This window comes from Miniopterus natalensis, chromosome 9 (assembly GCF_054644295.1).
Source record: "Miniopterus natalensis isolate mMinNat1 chromosome 9, mMinNat1.hap1, whole genome shotgun sequence".
NCBI classification, from domain to species: Eukaryota; Metazoa; Chordata; class Mammalia; order Chiroptera; family Miniopteridae; genus Miniopterus; species Miniopterus natalensis.
In genome coordinates, this window is record NC_142089.1 from 38,924,664 (window position 1) to 38,940,733 (window position 16,070).

General features: G+C 44.0%; 1 protein-coding gene across 1 annotated transcript in view; it reads left to right on the forward strand.

Moving 5' to 3' along the window:
* Positions 1 to 3,716: 3,716 nt before the first annotated feature.
* ROR1 (ROR family WNT receptor 1) overlaps positions 3,717 to 16,070 on the forward strand; it is a 141,920-nt gene continuing 129,566 nt past the window's right edge. Inside the window, exon 1 of the mRNA XM_016208418.2 lies at positions 3,717 to 3,879. Coding sequence (XP_016063904.2) covers positions 3,732 to 3,879 — 148 coding nt within the window. The 5' untranslated portion in view covers positions 3,717 to 3,731. The remainder of the gene's footprint in view (positions 3,880 to 16,070) is intronic.

A 16,070-nucleotide genomic window follows, 5' to 3' on the forward strand; every position in this document is an offset into this window, starting at 1 on the left:
CTCAGTTTCTTCAATCTTGAAATGCAGGCAAGGATGGTACCTACCTTATAGAACTGTTGGGAAGATCTCTGAGCACAAGCAGAGCCTCCAAGACATTGAGAAAACCTGGACACCCCCCCCGCCCCAATTTCTTCTATATAAAAGATGAATAACACCCCCAAATTTTGGCATGTTTAAAAAGTTTCCCTTCAACAAATTAATGACTTTGGCACATTTATAGGAAATGCACTGGGAGAGCCACTCGTATCCCATTCTCTACTTTGTGACCCTGGGTTGGACGCTGGTCTCGTGAGGATGCTGGTCTGGGCCTGTGTAACCTCACGTATCACTGGACTGGGAGACAGGATGTGGCAGGGCTGGGTGCTTTTTGGAAGAGCTTCTGCATCCTGTGAATGTTGGGTGTCTACCTGCCAACCGCTGAGACGAACCAGTAATCCTTTTGGAAAGCGCAGGCTTTTATCAATGAGGAGGATTCAAGGCTTATTTTTTTTTTCCCCCTTCCTTCCAAATAACACTCCCACTGTTCAGGCTTAAATACCAAAACCTTATGGTTTGCAGAATCGGTGCCAAGAAGTCAATCATCAGTGCAACTGCAAAGATAATAGCTCCTATTGATCAAATCGGGGGAAGAATGGTTCGCCCTCCCGCAGAGGTCAGGGAAGATAAGAGCTGGAGTTTTCTAAAACATGCTCGATTGGCCTAAATTGGATCAAACCACATAAAACACTTATGTTCTTAGAGAACTGGTGACCAATTCAGGAAAACCTCACCAAATGAAAAGATTGGCCTGGATTAGTAAGGCATGCGAAATAGAATCTTTCTAAAAGCCCTGCATATGCGTTATTTCAAACCCAGACAGCGACCTAGCAGCTAACTGGAGTGTGTCCATGTAGAGATTGGCCACTCGCTAGACAGAGGGGAAGGCGTGAAAGACCCTTGTGTGTCCATTCTGTGCTGGGCACTGCACAGGACCTTTGTGGTCCATTACCTAATTTAATCTTTACTGCAGTCCTGTGAGATGCCTTTATTGTCCCCGTCTTACAGAAAGTAATTTTCTTGTGATCACAGAATTAGTAAATGGCAGAAATTAGTATTTTAATCTAGGTGTCTATTTCCATTAAGCATTGTGCTGTGTCCTAATGAACATGCAGTCATTTGCTGTTACCACAATAATTTTACACAAGGAGGGGCTGCTGGTCTGGTATTAAATAGCTCATCCATTAGCAGTGGTGAGGAGACTAGGAGAGGAGCTGAATCCATCAGAAGAGATGCTGCCGGGTGATAACTGGTGTTCATGTCTCTCTCTAATGCTGCTGACCCTGGAATTGATGGAGGTCAAGTTGAGATGTGGGTGGGAAGCTTATTAAACATTATTTTTGTGAGGGGAATTACTAATACTAAACTTTTCACATAAGATAATCTTTTAAAAATGTAGCCTCAAAATAATATTTTTCAGAGGGACATCATTCATATCTTAAAATATTTGATCTGTTTTTATTATCACTGTATCTGAGAAGCTGAACGTGTGGTTATCTAAAGGAATAGATCTGGAGGCTGAGAACAGCATTCCTCAGAATCATCACAACCCCTTAATGAGCTTGTGAATTGAAATGATCTTTGCCGTAGCCCAAGAACCAAGTGGTAATTACTGTCCAGGGACACGTGGGGACAGTTTCACTGTTAGCAGTGCCAAAAATCTATTCATTTGTCATCAGCCCTAAATTATATTCAATCAGCCATTCAAACTCAGGTTAGAAAAACCAAGCGACATACTGCAACTAACTTTCTATAAAATTAGTGCTGCAAAACGAAACCTGTATTGCTGGCGATTTAACTGTGAGCAGCAGTAAGATGAAGCTATGAAAATACTGAATGTCAGTGTTGTCAAGATCTGCCTTAAGCCCAGCCCTTCCCCGCCCTCAGCTGCCATGCTGCTGTTCCCGGGCTCCCTGGAGTCTGGGCGATGCGGGGCTTGATGAGCCTTTCTCTAGGGTGAACCACAGTGGCCCGTGCTCCTGCCAACAAGGGTCTGTTATTCAAAGAGCCCCAGTGTGTGGTGGCAGCAAGGGGGTCAGAGGGAGCTATGGCTGGAGTGACACTGAGGGCCCTGCCATGCAGACAGTTAGCTCTTCCTGGTGAGCCCACCTGCCCGTTCCAGGACACACGGTCGATAACAGAAGCACTGCCTTCTACTGGCGTTCTGTGTTAAGCGAGTTTCTTAAGTGGGTGCATTTTTCTTTTTGGCTTCATATTTTGGAATTTGATGTGCTTGAAGATCCCTGTCATACTGCCCACCCGACCTTGGGTCCACTTAAAAGAATCTGTGCTTTTTTTTTGGCCTAGGATGTAGGAGGCACGGGGGGCCATTTGAGATGGGGAGGGTATGTGTGGCCTGTCTTCTTTCCCACTTGCTTTCTTTCCCACCTGGACAGGGAAAGAGGCAAGCCAAGGACGTATGTACAAACCAGACAGCCCTTTTGTCTCCGCTGCGCGTGGCAGGTTGATCGAAGACCCAGCAGACAAACTACAAGAGGGCCCCTGCAAGGTCTCAGTGGGTAAACATCCTGTCCTTGGCCAAGCTCACTGACGGTGACATGCGGCTTCTGGGGCCATGTGGCAGACAGTCCCCATCAGCAAATACGGAAATGTGGAAAGTGTGCTTATCTAGGTGAAAAGGTGAAGTGGGAGAGAGGTGGGGTGGAGCACAACTTGGCTGCACAGACCCAAGTCCGAGGCAGCAGGGGCTGCTGGGAGTTGTGTGGATGGCGGTCAGACAGACCTGGACTTGAAGCCCTTGTGTTCCAGCTCAGGTCCGTTTTTAGTGGCTGCCTAGAGTGCGGTGTTGAAAAGACTCTAAGGCAAATCCCAGGTTTACTAGACAAAAAGGGCCACCCATAATTGATTAATAATGGCTGCACCAGATTGAAGGAAGGGGAACTTGGGCATGGATGCCATATATCAAATAACCTGGGCTCCGGTCTCTCTGAGGTCCTGCACAGCGCTAAAGTTTTGTAATATAGTGACTCTGTGTGTGTGTGTGTGTGTGTGTGTGTGTGTGTGTGTGGACATCACCTAAAGGGAGATTAGTGCCATCCTATGAAAATGTGCTAATAGAATGGCTTAAATTTTCAAAAACAACACAATTATCATTTGTATTATTAGTTATTGAGTGAAAATTTTTAAAATCTTCATAGTATATTATGACCTTTAAATTGTTGATTTGCATATTGGCTTCAATTTATGGTGGTTTTGAAAATTATCTTTTAAGTTCATTTAACCACAGATGACTCTCTATATTCAAATACTTTCATTTGTCTTGACTGAAAGTTTCAATATAGAGAAATGGGTTTCTCTATGACTACAAATGCTATCAACTCACAAACATGCATGAAATCAGCAGCAAAAGCAATATTGTTCTTATTTTTCATGGGAAGACTATTAAATATATCCGTCCAAGACTGGTCTTCTAACAAGAAATGGAAGAATTTATGTTCGATGACGGTTGATCATGTCTGCAGATTTGGTTTTTCATTAATGAAATATTTGTATTTTAATTTTTAAGTCTGTGTTTCAAAGAAAAAATCCTCAGATCTGGCCTACAGACTGTTCATCTGGATAGCCTCTCTAATGCAGGCGCCTCTGCCTGGCCAGGAGAGCGACCGTTCTGTTTAATAAGCTGTGGAACGGCAGTGGTTGCTCTCAGAAGGCAGGGCCGCTGGAAATCTCCTGTAATGCTTCTAACAGCCCATAAGTTACTGTGGTTAATATTGCCCTTGTCTCTCTCCCCTCCCTTCTTTTTCTTTTCAGAAACAGAGTTGTCAGTCACTGCTGAGTTAGTGCCTACCTCATCATGGAACGTGTCAAGTGAGCTGGACAAAGGTACACAGTGGGGACGCGCTGGGGAGGCGGAGGGAGGCGGGAAACTCCGTTTCGAACCCTGGCAAGGCCTACTTTGAAATCAACTGCTTTTTAGATCACTGGAAAGGGGTGGGGGCCAAAGTAAATTCCCTGCTTACTTTGCGATCATTTAACATTTAATGACTTGGAATTCTATTATTTCTGGAGAGGTGTTTTTTTTTTCTCTCTCTCTCTCTCTCTTTCCTTTCCCTTCTTTCCCTAAAATGTTCCACATGGTGAAAATGCTTCAAGATGTGAAATAGGGTTGTTTCTGACCTTCCTGACACTGCATCTAGTGGATCTTATTTAGGGGATTTGATTCCGCCTGAGCCCGGGTTGATCAGAGCCGTTTGCTGGGTGACCTTTTGCAGTGCGCATTGGATACGCTTGCAGGGCTCAGGGCGGAGTATTTGGAGTGTTTGTAGTCGCCTGTGCACACCGACGGCAGCTTCCTCCGTGCACGCGGGGAGCAGGTTCCTACTATGAGATTGTTGTAGTATTAATTAAGCCTCGCCACATGCTAAGTACCGGCTACTCTATGGAGAGCCTATGTCCCTGAATGGTAGATCAGGACACATTTAAAGCCCCTGCAACTGCCTAATATTACCTTTCCAGCCTTATTTCTCTTTAGTCTCCTTTATGCCTCTTTATGCATTTCCAGCCAGATTTGTATTTCTTTCTATATAGTAGCCTGTGCTTTTCTGCGCCTTTGCTTTTGTCGCAGCCATCCTTTCCACCTGAATTGCCCTCCCTTCCATGCCAATACCCATTCTCTCCCTTCCACAGGGCCGCAAATTACTTCTCCTTCAAGTCTGAGCATAAAGTCTATTAGCCATAGTCTTACCTAACCCCTCAGCAGGACGTGGCCTATCTTTTGGCAGTCCCACAGCCCTCTCCTCTGTTCTTCTCTTTGCATATTTTCTATATCATATCATGGTGATTTACATACCTAGACATCTTGCCTTTAAACCTGGAAATTCCTCGCAGATAAGATATCCGTCCTATTTTTTTTTGTTTGTTTTTGTCTCCATCCCAACATCTCAGACAGACTGCTATTCACAGGAAATCCTCAGTAAATACGTGTGGAATGATGGGCCACACCATATCTGGGGACAGAGAGGTAGATGGGCCACATCTACATGTATGTGTGCAGACACATTCAACAGACGCGTTGAGTTTCTACTTTAGTTCAGGCATGATTCTAGGTTCTGGAATTATAACAATAAAAGGAGCTCAAAAGTCATCATCAAAAATTGCCTTTTATCCCTGGCCAGTGTGGCTCAGTGTGGCATCATCCTGTCCACTTCTGGTCTGGGCACATGCCAGGACTGTGGGTTCAATCCCCAGTAGGGGGCATACAGGAGGTTACAGATTGATGTTTCATTCTCACATCACATCAGTGCTTCTCTCTCTCCCTCTTTGTTCCTCTCTCTCTAAAAATCAATTAAAGAAAAAAAGCATTAACTTTACAAAACAGTCCTAGGCAGAGTTATTTTGCTGGTTATACTTTTTAGTATTTTAGGGTGGTGGGATGAGGTGAGATGTCTGTTCACCTTAAATCAAGGGACATTTAGGAAAAGTTATTGTTAGATTTGATCTGGACACTTTTTTCTAATCGAGGATTAAAACAGGGACTGCATGTTATTCTTCCCCATCTTTAGCACCAAGCCTAGTGCCTAGGAGGAAGTAGATTTTCAACAAATATTTATGAACTGTTTTTAATGGAAAAGAAGAGCTAAAGCACACTAAACGTTAACTCAGTACCTACTCTGTGTCAGCGCTGTGCTGGGTGCTCTCAAGAATGTGAACTTAATGGGTCAGCTCCTTATGTCAGCAGTAAGAAAAATGACATTATTGCATACTACGTGCTATTGATCAGGTTCCAGTGATGGCTATAAAAGGACATCAGTGTGAGCTGAAAGGCAGCAGAGCCACGGTGACGAACCTAGCCTGCCAGCCTTCACAGTTCTGCTGCTAGACTGGCCCGTAATTAGCTGTGGTTGCCCTTCAAGAAAGAAGTAGTGTCAGGAGTAATGAAACTACTTGCCAAAGGGCTGAACTCAGGCAGGCCTCAGACTTTTTTGTTTGTTCAGCATGGCCTTCCAGAGAGCATGGATGGCTTTCTGTGGATTCTTGCTCTCTTCTTTCTCTAGAAGGTAATTGTTGTGTGGTCTTTAATTCCCACTTAGAATCAAAGAGAAAGCTGATGAATTTACTGATTCATTCATCAAACCTCTGTTGCTTCCTACTCTGGTCTGGGTACTGTCTGAAAAATTAGGATCAAAAGATAAATTGGACAAAGTTCTCTGTCCTCCAAGAGGGAAAGACTGATATCTAAAGGCTTAATCATAAGCTCCTGGTCAGTTTGACAGACTAGGTTATCAAGGGATATTTCCACCAATTACAGAGAGATGCTGGTGGAAATATACAGCAGGGAAAAAAAAATCCATTACCAGACTGGTGTGTAAAAAGTAGAAATCCAGGTGCTAGAAAGGACGAGCAAGCTCAATAATGGAGCAGTGACCAGTGAGAAGGAATTAAACAAAAGGTCCTATGAAAATATGGGAATGATACATGCTTCTTAGGGGCTGGAATTTCAGTACCCCATGGGGATGAGAGCTGAAGCCATAGCAAACAACCTCCTGCATAGCTAGTTTTCAGTGAGGGATGACTGACCTGCGCGTGAAACAAGAAAGATTCTGCTGAGGTTCTGGAATGGAAGTCTATCAGCCACCCTGGGTCATAGGGATCACCCATGAGAAATCCAAACCAAACCTACGCTAAACATAAGTATGGCGTTGGGGTTCCTCTCGTGTAGTACACAAGCCATAAGCCAAGAAGACAGTATAAAAACTTGGTCTAGAATTAAACTGTGAGGCACTGACAGGGGACAACCTAAAAGTGGGTCATAAAAATGTCTCAGCATCTCAATGCATGTGGGTCTCCCACCAAAAACAAAATTAAAAAAAATCGAAACAACAGCAGCAAACTCCTGCTGTTAAGTTTACTTTTAAATATTACAGTACATGCAAGAGAGAAAAAATGCCACCATTAGTGAGAGCCAGCAGCTAAAACATGTGGAGAAATTCATATCTTAGAAACTAAGACGATAGACAAATTTGAGTGCAGATATGTTAGAAAATGTTTCATGGTGAAAGAGGGAATAAAAACCATAGGACAAGTACAGGATAATATGACCAAAAAGTAGGCATTTTAAAAGAACTAAGTAGAAATTCTAGAATTTAAAAAGTTATAGACATGAAAAATTCATCAAATGGGTTAAACCAGTGGTTGCATTCAGCCGATGAGCTAAATGGTGAACTAGAAGATAAATTCGAAATAATATGGTGGTTAAGAGAATGGCTCTGGAGCCAAGGCCACTGAGTTTCCATCCTGACTCTACCATCTGCATACTGTGTGACTTTGGGCAAGCCACTCAACCTGTCTGTGCTTTGGTCTTCTCATTTGTCAGATGAGATAATAAAAGTAACTACCTCGTATGGTTGCTGTGAAAATTGTTCTGGCAAATCTGATAAACTAATTGGAGAATAAGAAGTAACAGCTGGTTTTGGTTAATGGTTATTACTTTGGGCTTGATAATAAAAAATAAAAATCATAGGTACTTTGGCAGGCTTGTAAGGAAAGCATATTTTAGGCTTGGAGTAGGAATTTCAGGTCCTGTTAAATCAGCCCATGTTCAGCCACTCGCTACCCACTCTGGTCTTACACAGGGGAGTGTTCACCTGCACAGGCGCTGTACTTCTTGGCCTGGTAAACATGCTTTTCCACAGCCTTACCCCTGTCGACTCCTCTCACTTCACCCCTATACTCCATAGCTTGTACTCCCTTTGTTTCAACCACCTGCCTCTTAATTTCCTAAAGATATCTTTAGGGATATGCATTTGTTCATGCAGTTCCTTCTGACTCGACATCTTTAACCCTGTTCTACACTTGGCTAACTCCTTTTCTTAAGCATCACCTTAGATGCTCGCTCACCCCCTTTTCCCCACAGTGCTCTTAATGGACACAGTGCTGAAGAAGGCAGGCAGTGCTCCTGCTTAGTGGGACCTCGAATTCTAGAGGCGAGACAGACAATTAAGGAATTCTTTCATCAACCCCATTGACTGTGCTGTCAACAGTGCCCCCAAATACTTTATGCATGGGGCGCCTTATCTCTCTCTGTCTGTCTTGATTAGAGTCTTTAGCACGCTGCATTGAAATGATCTATCTTGTGCCTGCCTCTTTAAAGTCAGGGGCTGTCTACCTGTGGGCATGCTCGTATTGCACAACGTCCGGTGTGTAGTAGAAAACGTGGTGTTAGATTGTATGGGTTCAAATACCACCTGTGCCGGTTCACAGCTACTGCGAGTGAGTCCCTGCCAGGTGTGAGGCACTTGCGAAGCATGCTGCACACATAATTTGAGTTCACACCACCCTGTGCAGTAGAACAAATAGGTGACTGAGGCTCATGTGGGTTAAAGGGCTTGGCTGTGGGGCACAGCTGGTGAAGGGCAGTGCCAGGATTCCCACAAAGGCCTCAGGCCAAATCCAGCATGACAGCCGTTGACACTGTCTCCCTTCCGTTACATCCCCTGCTCCTGTGGGGCAATTTCTCCCACATGGAGAAGCAGTAAAAATGAAACCCATCACGTGAGATTCTTGAACACCTCTCTCTTCGCTTGACTATTCTGTTCTACCTATCAATCCTACCCTGGCTCCTCAGCCTCACTCAGGTCCTGGTTTTCTGTTAACCCAGTCCTGTCAGTGGCACTAAACAGTTACCTTTCCAACAGGAAATGAAATTTAAAAGAGACAAGACCACCTGGGAAGGGCCGTTGAAAGCTACTATTGATGGGACAGGGGGGTAATTTCTGAAACAAATGCTTCAGAACCTAGTGCCTCCTAAAGCAAATGGATCTACAGGGGCCCAACCTCAGCTTCCCCAGGGGGGTTTGGGGTGGGGTGTAATGAGGGCCTCTTTCCCTTCTTCCATTTTCAGTCACATGAGGTCTCAGAGGTTCTCTGTAGAAAGCCAAATGTTTCTTTTGGAGAAAGGACTGGAAATTGTACCCCTAGGTAGCAGAAAGGGAGGGAGCCTACTGCTTTAAAAAAATAAGGAGGCCTGCTTCCAACTGCAAATAGTTCTCTGTACTGACAGACCAGATTTGGGGGGGATTTTTGCGCTGGCTTTTAAATTTTTATTATTTATTTAAAAGAATATTTTTATTGATTTTTAGAGAGAAAGGAAGGGAGAGTGAGAGAAACATCGATGTGAGAGCACAACATCAATCGGCTGCCTCCTGCATGCCCCCCACTGGGGATAGAGCCCACAACCCAGGCATGTGACCGGGAATCAAACCATGACCTCCTGGTTCATAGGTTGATGCTCAACCACTGAGCCACGCCGGCCCAGGCAGAGTCACTTTCTTTAAAGGAATGACATTGTCCTGCCACTATCAGCAACAAAAGCACCTGGAACCTCTATAACCTCCTATGAGAAATGGGGGAAGTGAAATTCACTCTAAAGGGTTGTCATAAGGGCTGGATAAAATGTGAAGTGACTTTACAGTCTCTAGCCCAGATAGGTGCTCACTGTGGGTAGTTCTCTTGGCCCAGCCCCTTCTTATTCCCAAGGAGAGGGTAGTACGGTCTGGTGAAAGAGCACTTAAGAAGGAGTTTATATTCTAGTCTCAACTCAGCTCCACGACCATTATGAAGCTTCAGTGCTTCATGGTCCAGTACAGCAGCCACTAGCCACCTGAGGCTGTTGAGCAATTGAAATGTAGTCAGTTCAAAAATGAGACTAGTGTAAATGTACAGCAAAAACTGGATTCCAAAGGCTTGATATGAAAAAAGGACTTAAAAATAACTTAGTAATAACTTTTCTATTGATTACATGTTATAATTTTGCTCATATCGAATTATGTGAAATCTATTATTAAAATCAATTTTGCCTGATTCTTTTATTTCTTTATTTTTAAAAATTTATCTTTATTGTTGAAAGTATTACAGATGTCCCCTTTTCCCCCCGCATTGATCCCCTCCACCCTGCGTTTGCCTCACCCCCAGGCCTTCGCCCCTGCCTGATTCTTTTAAATGGGGCTACTAAACAGTTTAACGTCATGCATGTTACTGCTATTATATTTCTATTCAAAGGTGCTACTCTAATGAAACAACAGCTGGAGCCTCAGGTAAATCTCCCAACCTGTGTTTCCTCCTTGCAGCATGAGAAGTTCTCATATGTGTATAATGCTTAAAAATATATAAAGTACTTTATGTATAACGGATTGTCGTTACTGATTATAACCTGATCATTAATTCAGTGAAAGGCAGTATTTCAACCTCCCTTCTGTGGAGAAAAATTTTGTAGGTCACAAATCCAAAGCCCTGAGGGATTATACGTTTATAATGCTTACCCAAGACAGCAGTGGAACCACAGGACAAGTCAGGAAATCCTAGGCCCTCAAGATCCAGCATTGTCTCCGTCTCTCAAACCTCACCTTGCACTGTTGTCCCCTGTAGGCTCTTCATCGGCCACACTAGCTTCCTTTAGGTTCCTGCAGCAAGCCAGGCCCTTTCCTGACCAGGGGCATTTTGATATGTGGTTCTTTCTACCCAGAATCCTCTTCTGTTGCCTGTCCCCTCCTTCAGGACTGGATGCAATTGTCATCTCTTCGGATAAGCTTTTCCTGATCATCCAAAGTTAGTTTCCTTTTCTTTTATAGCAATTAAAAAAAAAAAAAAAGAATCTGGTCTAGACCTGGAAGTAGTGAGAAGAACACCTCTTGACAGAAAAGCAGGGGAGGTTCTGGCCAGCTCTGCTATGACTGCTTTCTGTCCATAACTAAGAAATTCCTGGTGCCTTTGCCTGGAACGCAGCATAGAAGCACGTGGCGTGGAAATCAGTTCCCCTTCCATCAAGCTGCTGACTCTAGGACTCTCGGTTGATCCTGTTTACTTAACCAGCCTGTTGGCTTTAGGGAAAGGAACATGCAAGATGAGGGCTATGGGATTCTGTCAAAAAGAGAAGGAAACTGAGCCTTTGTAGTCAATCTTGATTGTTCAAAGCCTGCTCAAAGGGGAGGAGTTTGCCATGGGGCAGCAGGAAGGGGTGGAGAGAGAGCCTCTCCATTCGTGGTCTTTGCAGCCACTCACTCCAGCTCCAGCTCCAGCTCCTGGCATCAGCCCCTCACATCAGCCGTCCAATCCCCTCCCCTGTGTGCCCCTCAGTGGAGCATTCAGCTTTGAGGCACAAGGCCCTAGGGTGTTCTGCAAATGGCTAACTTGGCCTGTGTGAGGAACATGAGTGGTGGATGCTTTAAAGAAGTATGTAAACATACCTGTTTGAAAACAGATCGTGACCCTGGAACAAAGGATCCTCACAGCTTCCCTAGCTAGGCCCAGCTAATAGCCATCTGAGGTAGGGGTCAGCCCTTCATTTTCTCTGGTTTGTTTCCTGGGAGCTTACACCTACAACTCCGTTTTAGCCCTCCCGAGCTTGCAGGGGAAGTTAGGCCACAAACAAGACAAGTCCCTTATTTGGGGTAAGGACCCACAATAGGAGGAAGGCAGTGGGGCCTCGAGCAGGCAGTGAGCTCTGCAACCCATTACAGACATCATTAGGAGGCAGCGGAGTGTGGGGAAACTGCTCTTAGACAAGGTTGGAAATTTTTGCATTCCTGTGCCAGGCAAGATTTCCTGTAGGGCCATGAGAAGCTCACTAATCATCTCTTTAGTTCCAAGCGATATTACTTCAGGGCAGATCCTGTCAAGGCCCTATGCTTAAATGTCTCTTTGCCTGGGTTTATTCCATCAAATGCTTCATTTGTTTTAACAAATGCTCCGAGCTTTAGCTGGTCCAGCTGCTTAGGAAGTTCAACTCCCCACATGCTCCAGAGGGCTCCTAGCTCTGCCCCCCATTGCTGCAACTAAGAGTAACTCATTTTCTGCAAAGGATTCCATTGGGCTTTGATCAGACCTTACCAACTCCAGCCACTGGAATATGGTTGTGTAGAACTCACCTTGGCTTGCAAGAACTTTTTATCTATGGCTTTTATTTGTTTTTTGAACTCAAAAAGCTATGTTTTCCTGGAGAGCCTTCCCAGGTCTCTAACTTCAGTTCTTTTCCCAACACTTATATTCACTCATTCACACATTTGGTACTTATTGAGTGCCAAATGTGTGCCAGGCATTATACTAAAGATACAATGGTGAAAACACAAAATTTTTTTCTCATGAACCTCACTTTTTGATGGAGTTAGGACATCCCTGTGTAGGAAGTACTGTTATAGCTAATACTTCCTGAATGTTCATTCTGTCCCAGGTTCTGTACCAGGCACTTTACTCACAATACTATCCCAATTTATGTGCTATAAAACCCTGGGAGGGAGGTATTATTATGTTCATTTCAAACCAGGAAAACAAGCTTAGAGAGGTAAAGTAACTCAATTACTAAAGGGTAGAGTCAGGATTCAAGTTCAGGTTTTTCTGACTACATAGTCCGTATTCTCAATAACTACACTTCTAAAATAACAATCCATGTTTATAGGGAGGAAAGAAAGAATGGGGTTGTAAGCTTTTTAGCTTATAGAATATCTCCTCTGGAAGATGGATATTCTTAATTACCCTTAGGTGCCTTTTAAAAATTTGTGTTTTTTCCCCTCTAATTTCCACACTTTCTTCAGTAACTATCCTATATATATAATCCTCACCTGAGGATATGTTCATTGAGAGAGAGAGAGAGAGAGAGAGAGAGAGAGAGAGAGAGAGAAGAGAGAGAAACATCATTGGCCGCCTTTAGCACACACCCAGCTGGTATTGAACCCGCCACCTAGGTATGTGCCCTGACCAGGAATCAAACCCTCAACCTTCCAATGTACAAAATGACACTCCAACCAACTGAGCCACCCATCCAGGCTGGAAAACTTTTAATAGTGCAGCCACACTGAAGACAAGAGCTCGGAAAGCCTTTCCGTTGGTGATAAGCATCTCTCTGCTAATGATTGATTCTTAGTGGGAACCAGGCTGATCATGACAGTCTAATAAAACTTTGGGCCCAGATAACAGGTAAATCCCAGGCACACCTTGAGATGCTGGCCTTGAAATTAGTGCCACTTTGGTGCTGAGTAACAGAAGCATTCTGAATCGAGTTGAAGTTGCCCCCTGTAGCCCATCCCTCTTTTGCTACGTCAACCTGCTCGACAGTGTCTTCTCAGTTCTCAGCAGCCCTCATCCTGCCAAGAGACTTGGGAAAGGCCTGGGGAAATCTTGAAAGATCACTGCAAAATCCAGCTAAATGGTTTGGGTCCTGGATCAGTTGAAACTCTTGTTTCAGGAAAGCTAAGGTCTCCAGGAGACTTGTATTAGGAAGATGGGTCTCAGCTGCTCATCTCTCTTGAGGGGAGGTGGACCTAGAGGGTCTCCTGTATCTCTAAGCTGAATGACCTTTAGAGGTCATACAGTCCAACTTTCTAGGTGATATGTCACTGCTTCCAAAAGCTTCATAAGTGGTTCTATATTAATGCTTTTTTTCTAATTAGCAAACTTCTACATTAACACTTTGTTTAGTGTCATTACACAAGGCTAACCTATTTTTGTCTTTGAGAAGTCCTAAGGTTAGATTGGTCTTTCTTATACTGAGCCAACTGGTTTTCATTCTCATTCTTTCTGCCATGTCTGCCTCTCAGAGAGTGGAGGAAGGCTGTTCCTTGGACTTTGTCATCATGTTGGCCCGACTTTGTGCTCTAGTGCTCAGTAGCTATAAGTATGGCCTTGGGTAAATTAAACCTCTTTGAGCCCCATTTTGATCATTTGTGAAATAGGAATTCCAGAATTCCTATCATTAGCCCAGCCAGTGTAGCTAAGTGGTTGAGCACTGACCTATGGACTAAGAGGTCACGGTTTGGTTCCCAGTCAGGGCACATGCCCAGGTTTCCAGCTCAATCTCCAGCAGGGGTCGTGCAGGAGGCAGCGGATCAAAGATTCTCTCTCATCATTGATGTTCCTATCTCTCTTTCCCTCTCCCTTCCTCTCTCTGAAATCAATTTTCTAAAAAATCGTAAAAAGAAAACTAAAAGAGAAAGAAAATTAACATTTGCTGATAACCAAGAGCTAAACAGTGCTGCTCTACACACATTATTTTTACCCCCACATAATCTTATAACATAGTTCCCCCTTTTATAGATGAGAAAACCAAAATTCCAAAGGGCCAAAGACCTGGTGTAATTTCACATAGTCTGTCTCCTTCGCCTGTTCCTTCATGAGGACGCAATCTCCCTCTTCAGCCTGCCTGACCTTTCTCAGAAATGCTATACTGTACGAGGAATGTGCTGGGGTGTTGGTGTAGCTAATATTTCAGTTTTTTCTATCTCTAAAGTCCTATGACTCAGAAATTTTCAGTCTCTGACATCAGTTTAATGGGAATAGACCTATACAGCCTATCTTCTGTCATCTTTTTGGGAAAGAAATATATCATAAAACTCTTAATTAAGAGTACTACAAATTATTATCACGGTATTTTATGTGTTGTTGATCTCATTAGTTCACATTTATGAAACTGTTTGGAGGACACAGTTTTGGAAATATCCATACTAATAAAATTGACTTGATCCTAGCCAACAGGGGCTATATTTTTCAAACAAGAGCTACTCTATCTGGGGGGAAAAGCGATAGTACGCATAAGTTGTCACCTGACTCTAGAAGTCAGATGGATGGGGCACTTAGTCCCGCCGCCCTGATTAGAACTCATGCGGAAGGTGGGTCCCTGCGGACGGAGCTCCCAGCGCCCAGGGTCAGCCCTGGGGCAGGCGGCCAGCGCTCTGAAGCGGCTGCCATTTTCCTTTGGTAATTCCTGTGTGAAAGTGTCTCCTCTGCAGGAATTTGGATCCTCTCGTTCTTCTTCCCCAGCCAGGCTCTTATCAGCCCAGAAGCGTCTCCTCATATAAAACGCATCCAAGTTGCGAAGTTCCTGGATGATAAGGATGGTTGCTCGTTCCAAATCCATAACTCTTTTCGTCTGCGGCATCTTATGCTTGGCTGCGCTGCTTTTTGTACTCAGCAGGGCCTTAGGATCCTGGAGCTGGTGCACACATTGGTGTTAACTTAGAGATCATGAAAAATGATCCAGGATCTCTATCTTCTCAATTCATATGGTTTATTTAATTCATTATCTCTCTTTCCAGTTGTGAAGTCATTGCCTTGAATTTGAGCAAAGTCTTCGCTCCTGGGTGTGTGTGTGTGTTTTAAATAACATTTTGGCATGTGCTATGAAACTCCTCTCGACTCTGTTCCCCCACCCTCCCCCCACCGGACAGAGGAGAGATGAATCACCAAATGACCTGCCAGGAATATCTAAAACCAGTTCAGTTTTCCTTTTGGTTTGTTTGTTTTTTCAGGGTTTTGTGGGGGTTTTTTTGCCCTACTTTGTTTTCCCAGAAAGTATATCATGGGTACCCTCCTCTTCTTCCATTTTTATTGTACAAATTGGGTGGAGATGGAGATGGGGAGAGGGAGAGAATGATATTTGTGAGTATCTTGTGAAGGAGGAATGCCATCAAAACATGAATATGAAGTTGACTCTGCCGTGGGATCATTTAACGCAGTTGGCCTCAAGCTTAAGTGACATGACTCAGAGAAGGTTCCACTCAATATCAAACAGTCCTCTTGTAGGAGAGCTGGCACCAGGCCCATTCCCTGGTCCTCATTGCATAGCCTTAAATAGCACAGCTTCCAAAAAGTCTTCCAAATTTGCAATGAAGGCCAGGCTGAGGAATCAGCGCCCTGAGGGCTTGGAGGTTGCTATCAGGGTGGTGGGTCTTTTCCTTACAGTTCTGTAAGAAAACCTCAAGGATCTGGAACCCACAAAATGAAATCCTCAATGAATTGCCTGCCATTGTTTTCTGTACTGAACTTTTAAAACCAAAGACAGAAAAGGTAAGAAGATAAATAAGGGATTAATTGAAAAAGCAATATCCTATATGACTCCACTTATATGAAGTACCTTGAATCGTCAGATGGATAGAGACAAAGTAGAAGGGTGGTTGGCGGGGCTGGGGTGACGGGAGAATGGGAGTTGTTGAATGATACTAAATCTTAGTTTGGGAAGATGAAAAGTTTCTGTGGATCGATGGTGGTGATGGTTGCCCACTGTGAATGTACTTAATGCCACTGGACTG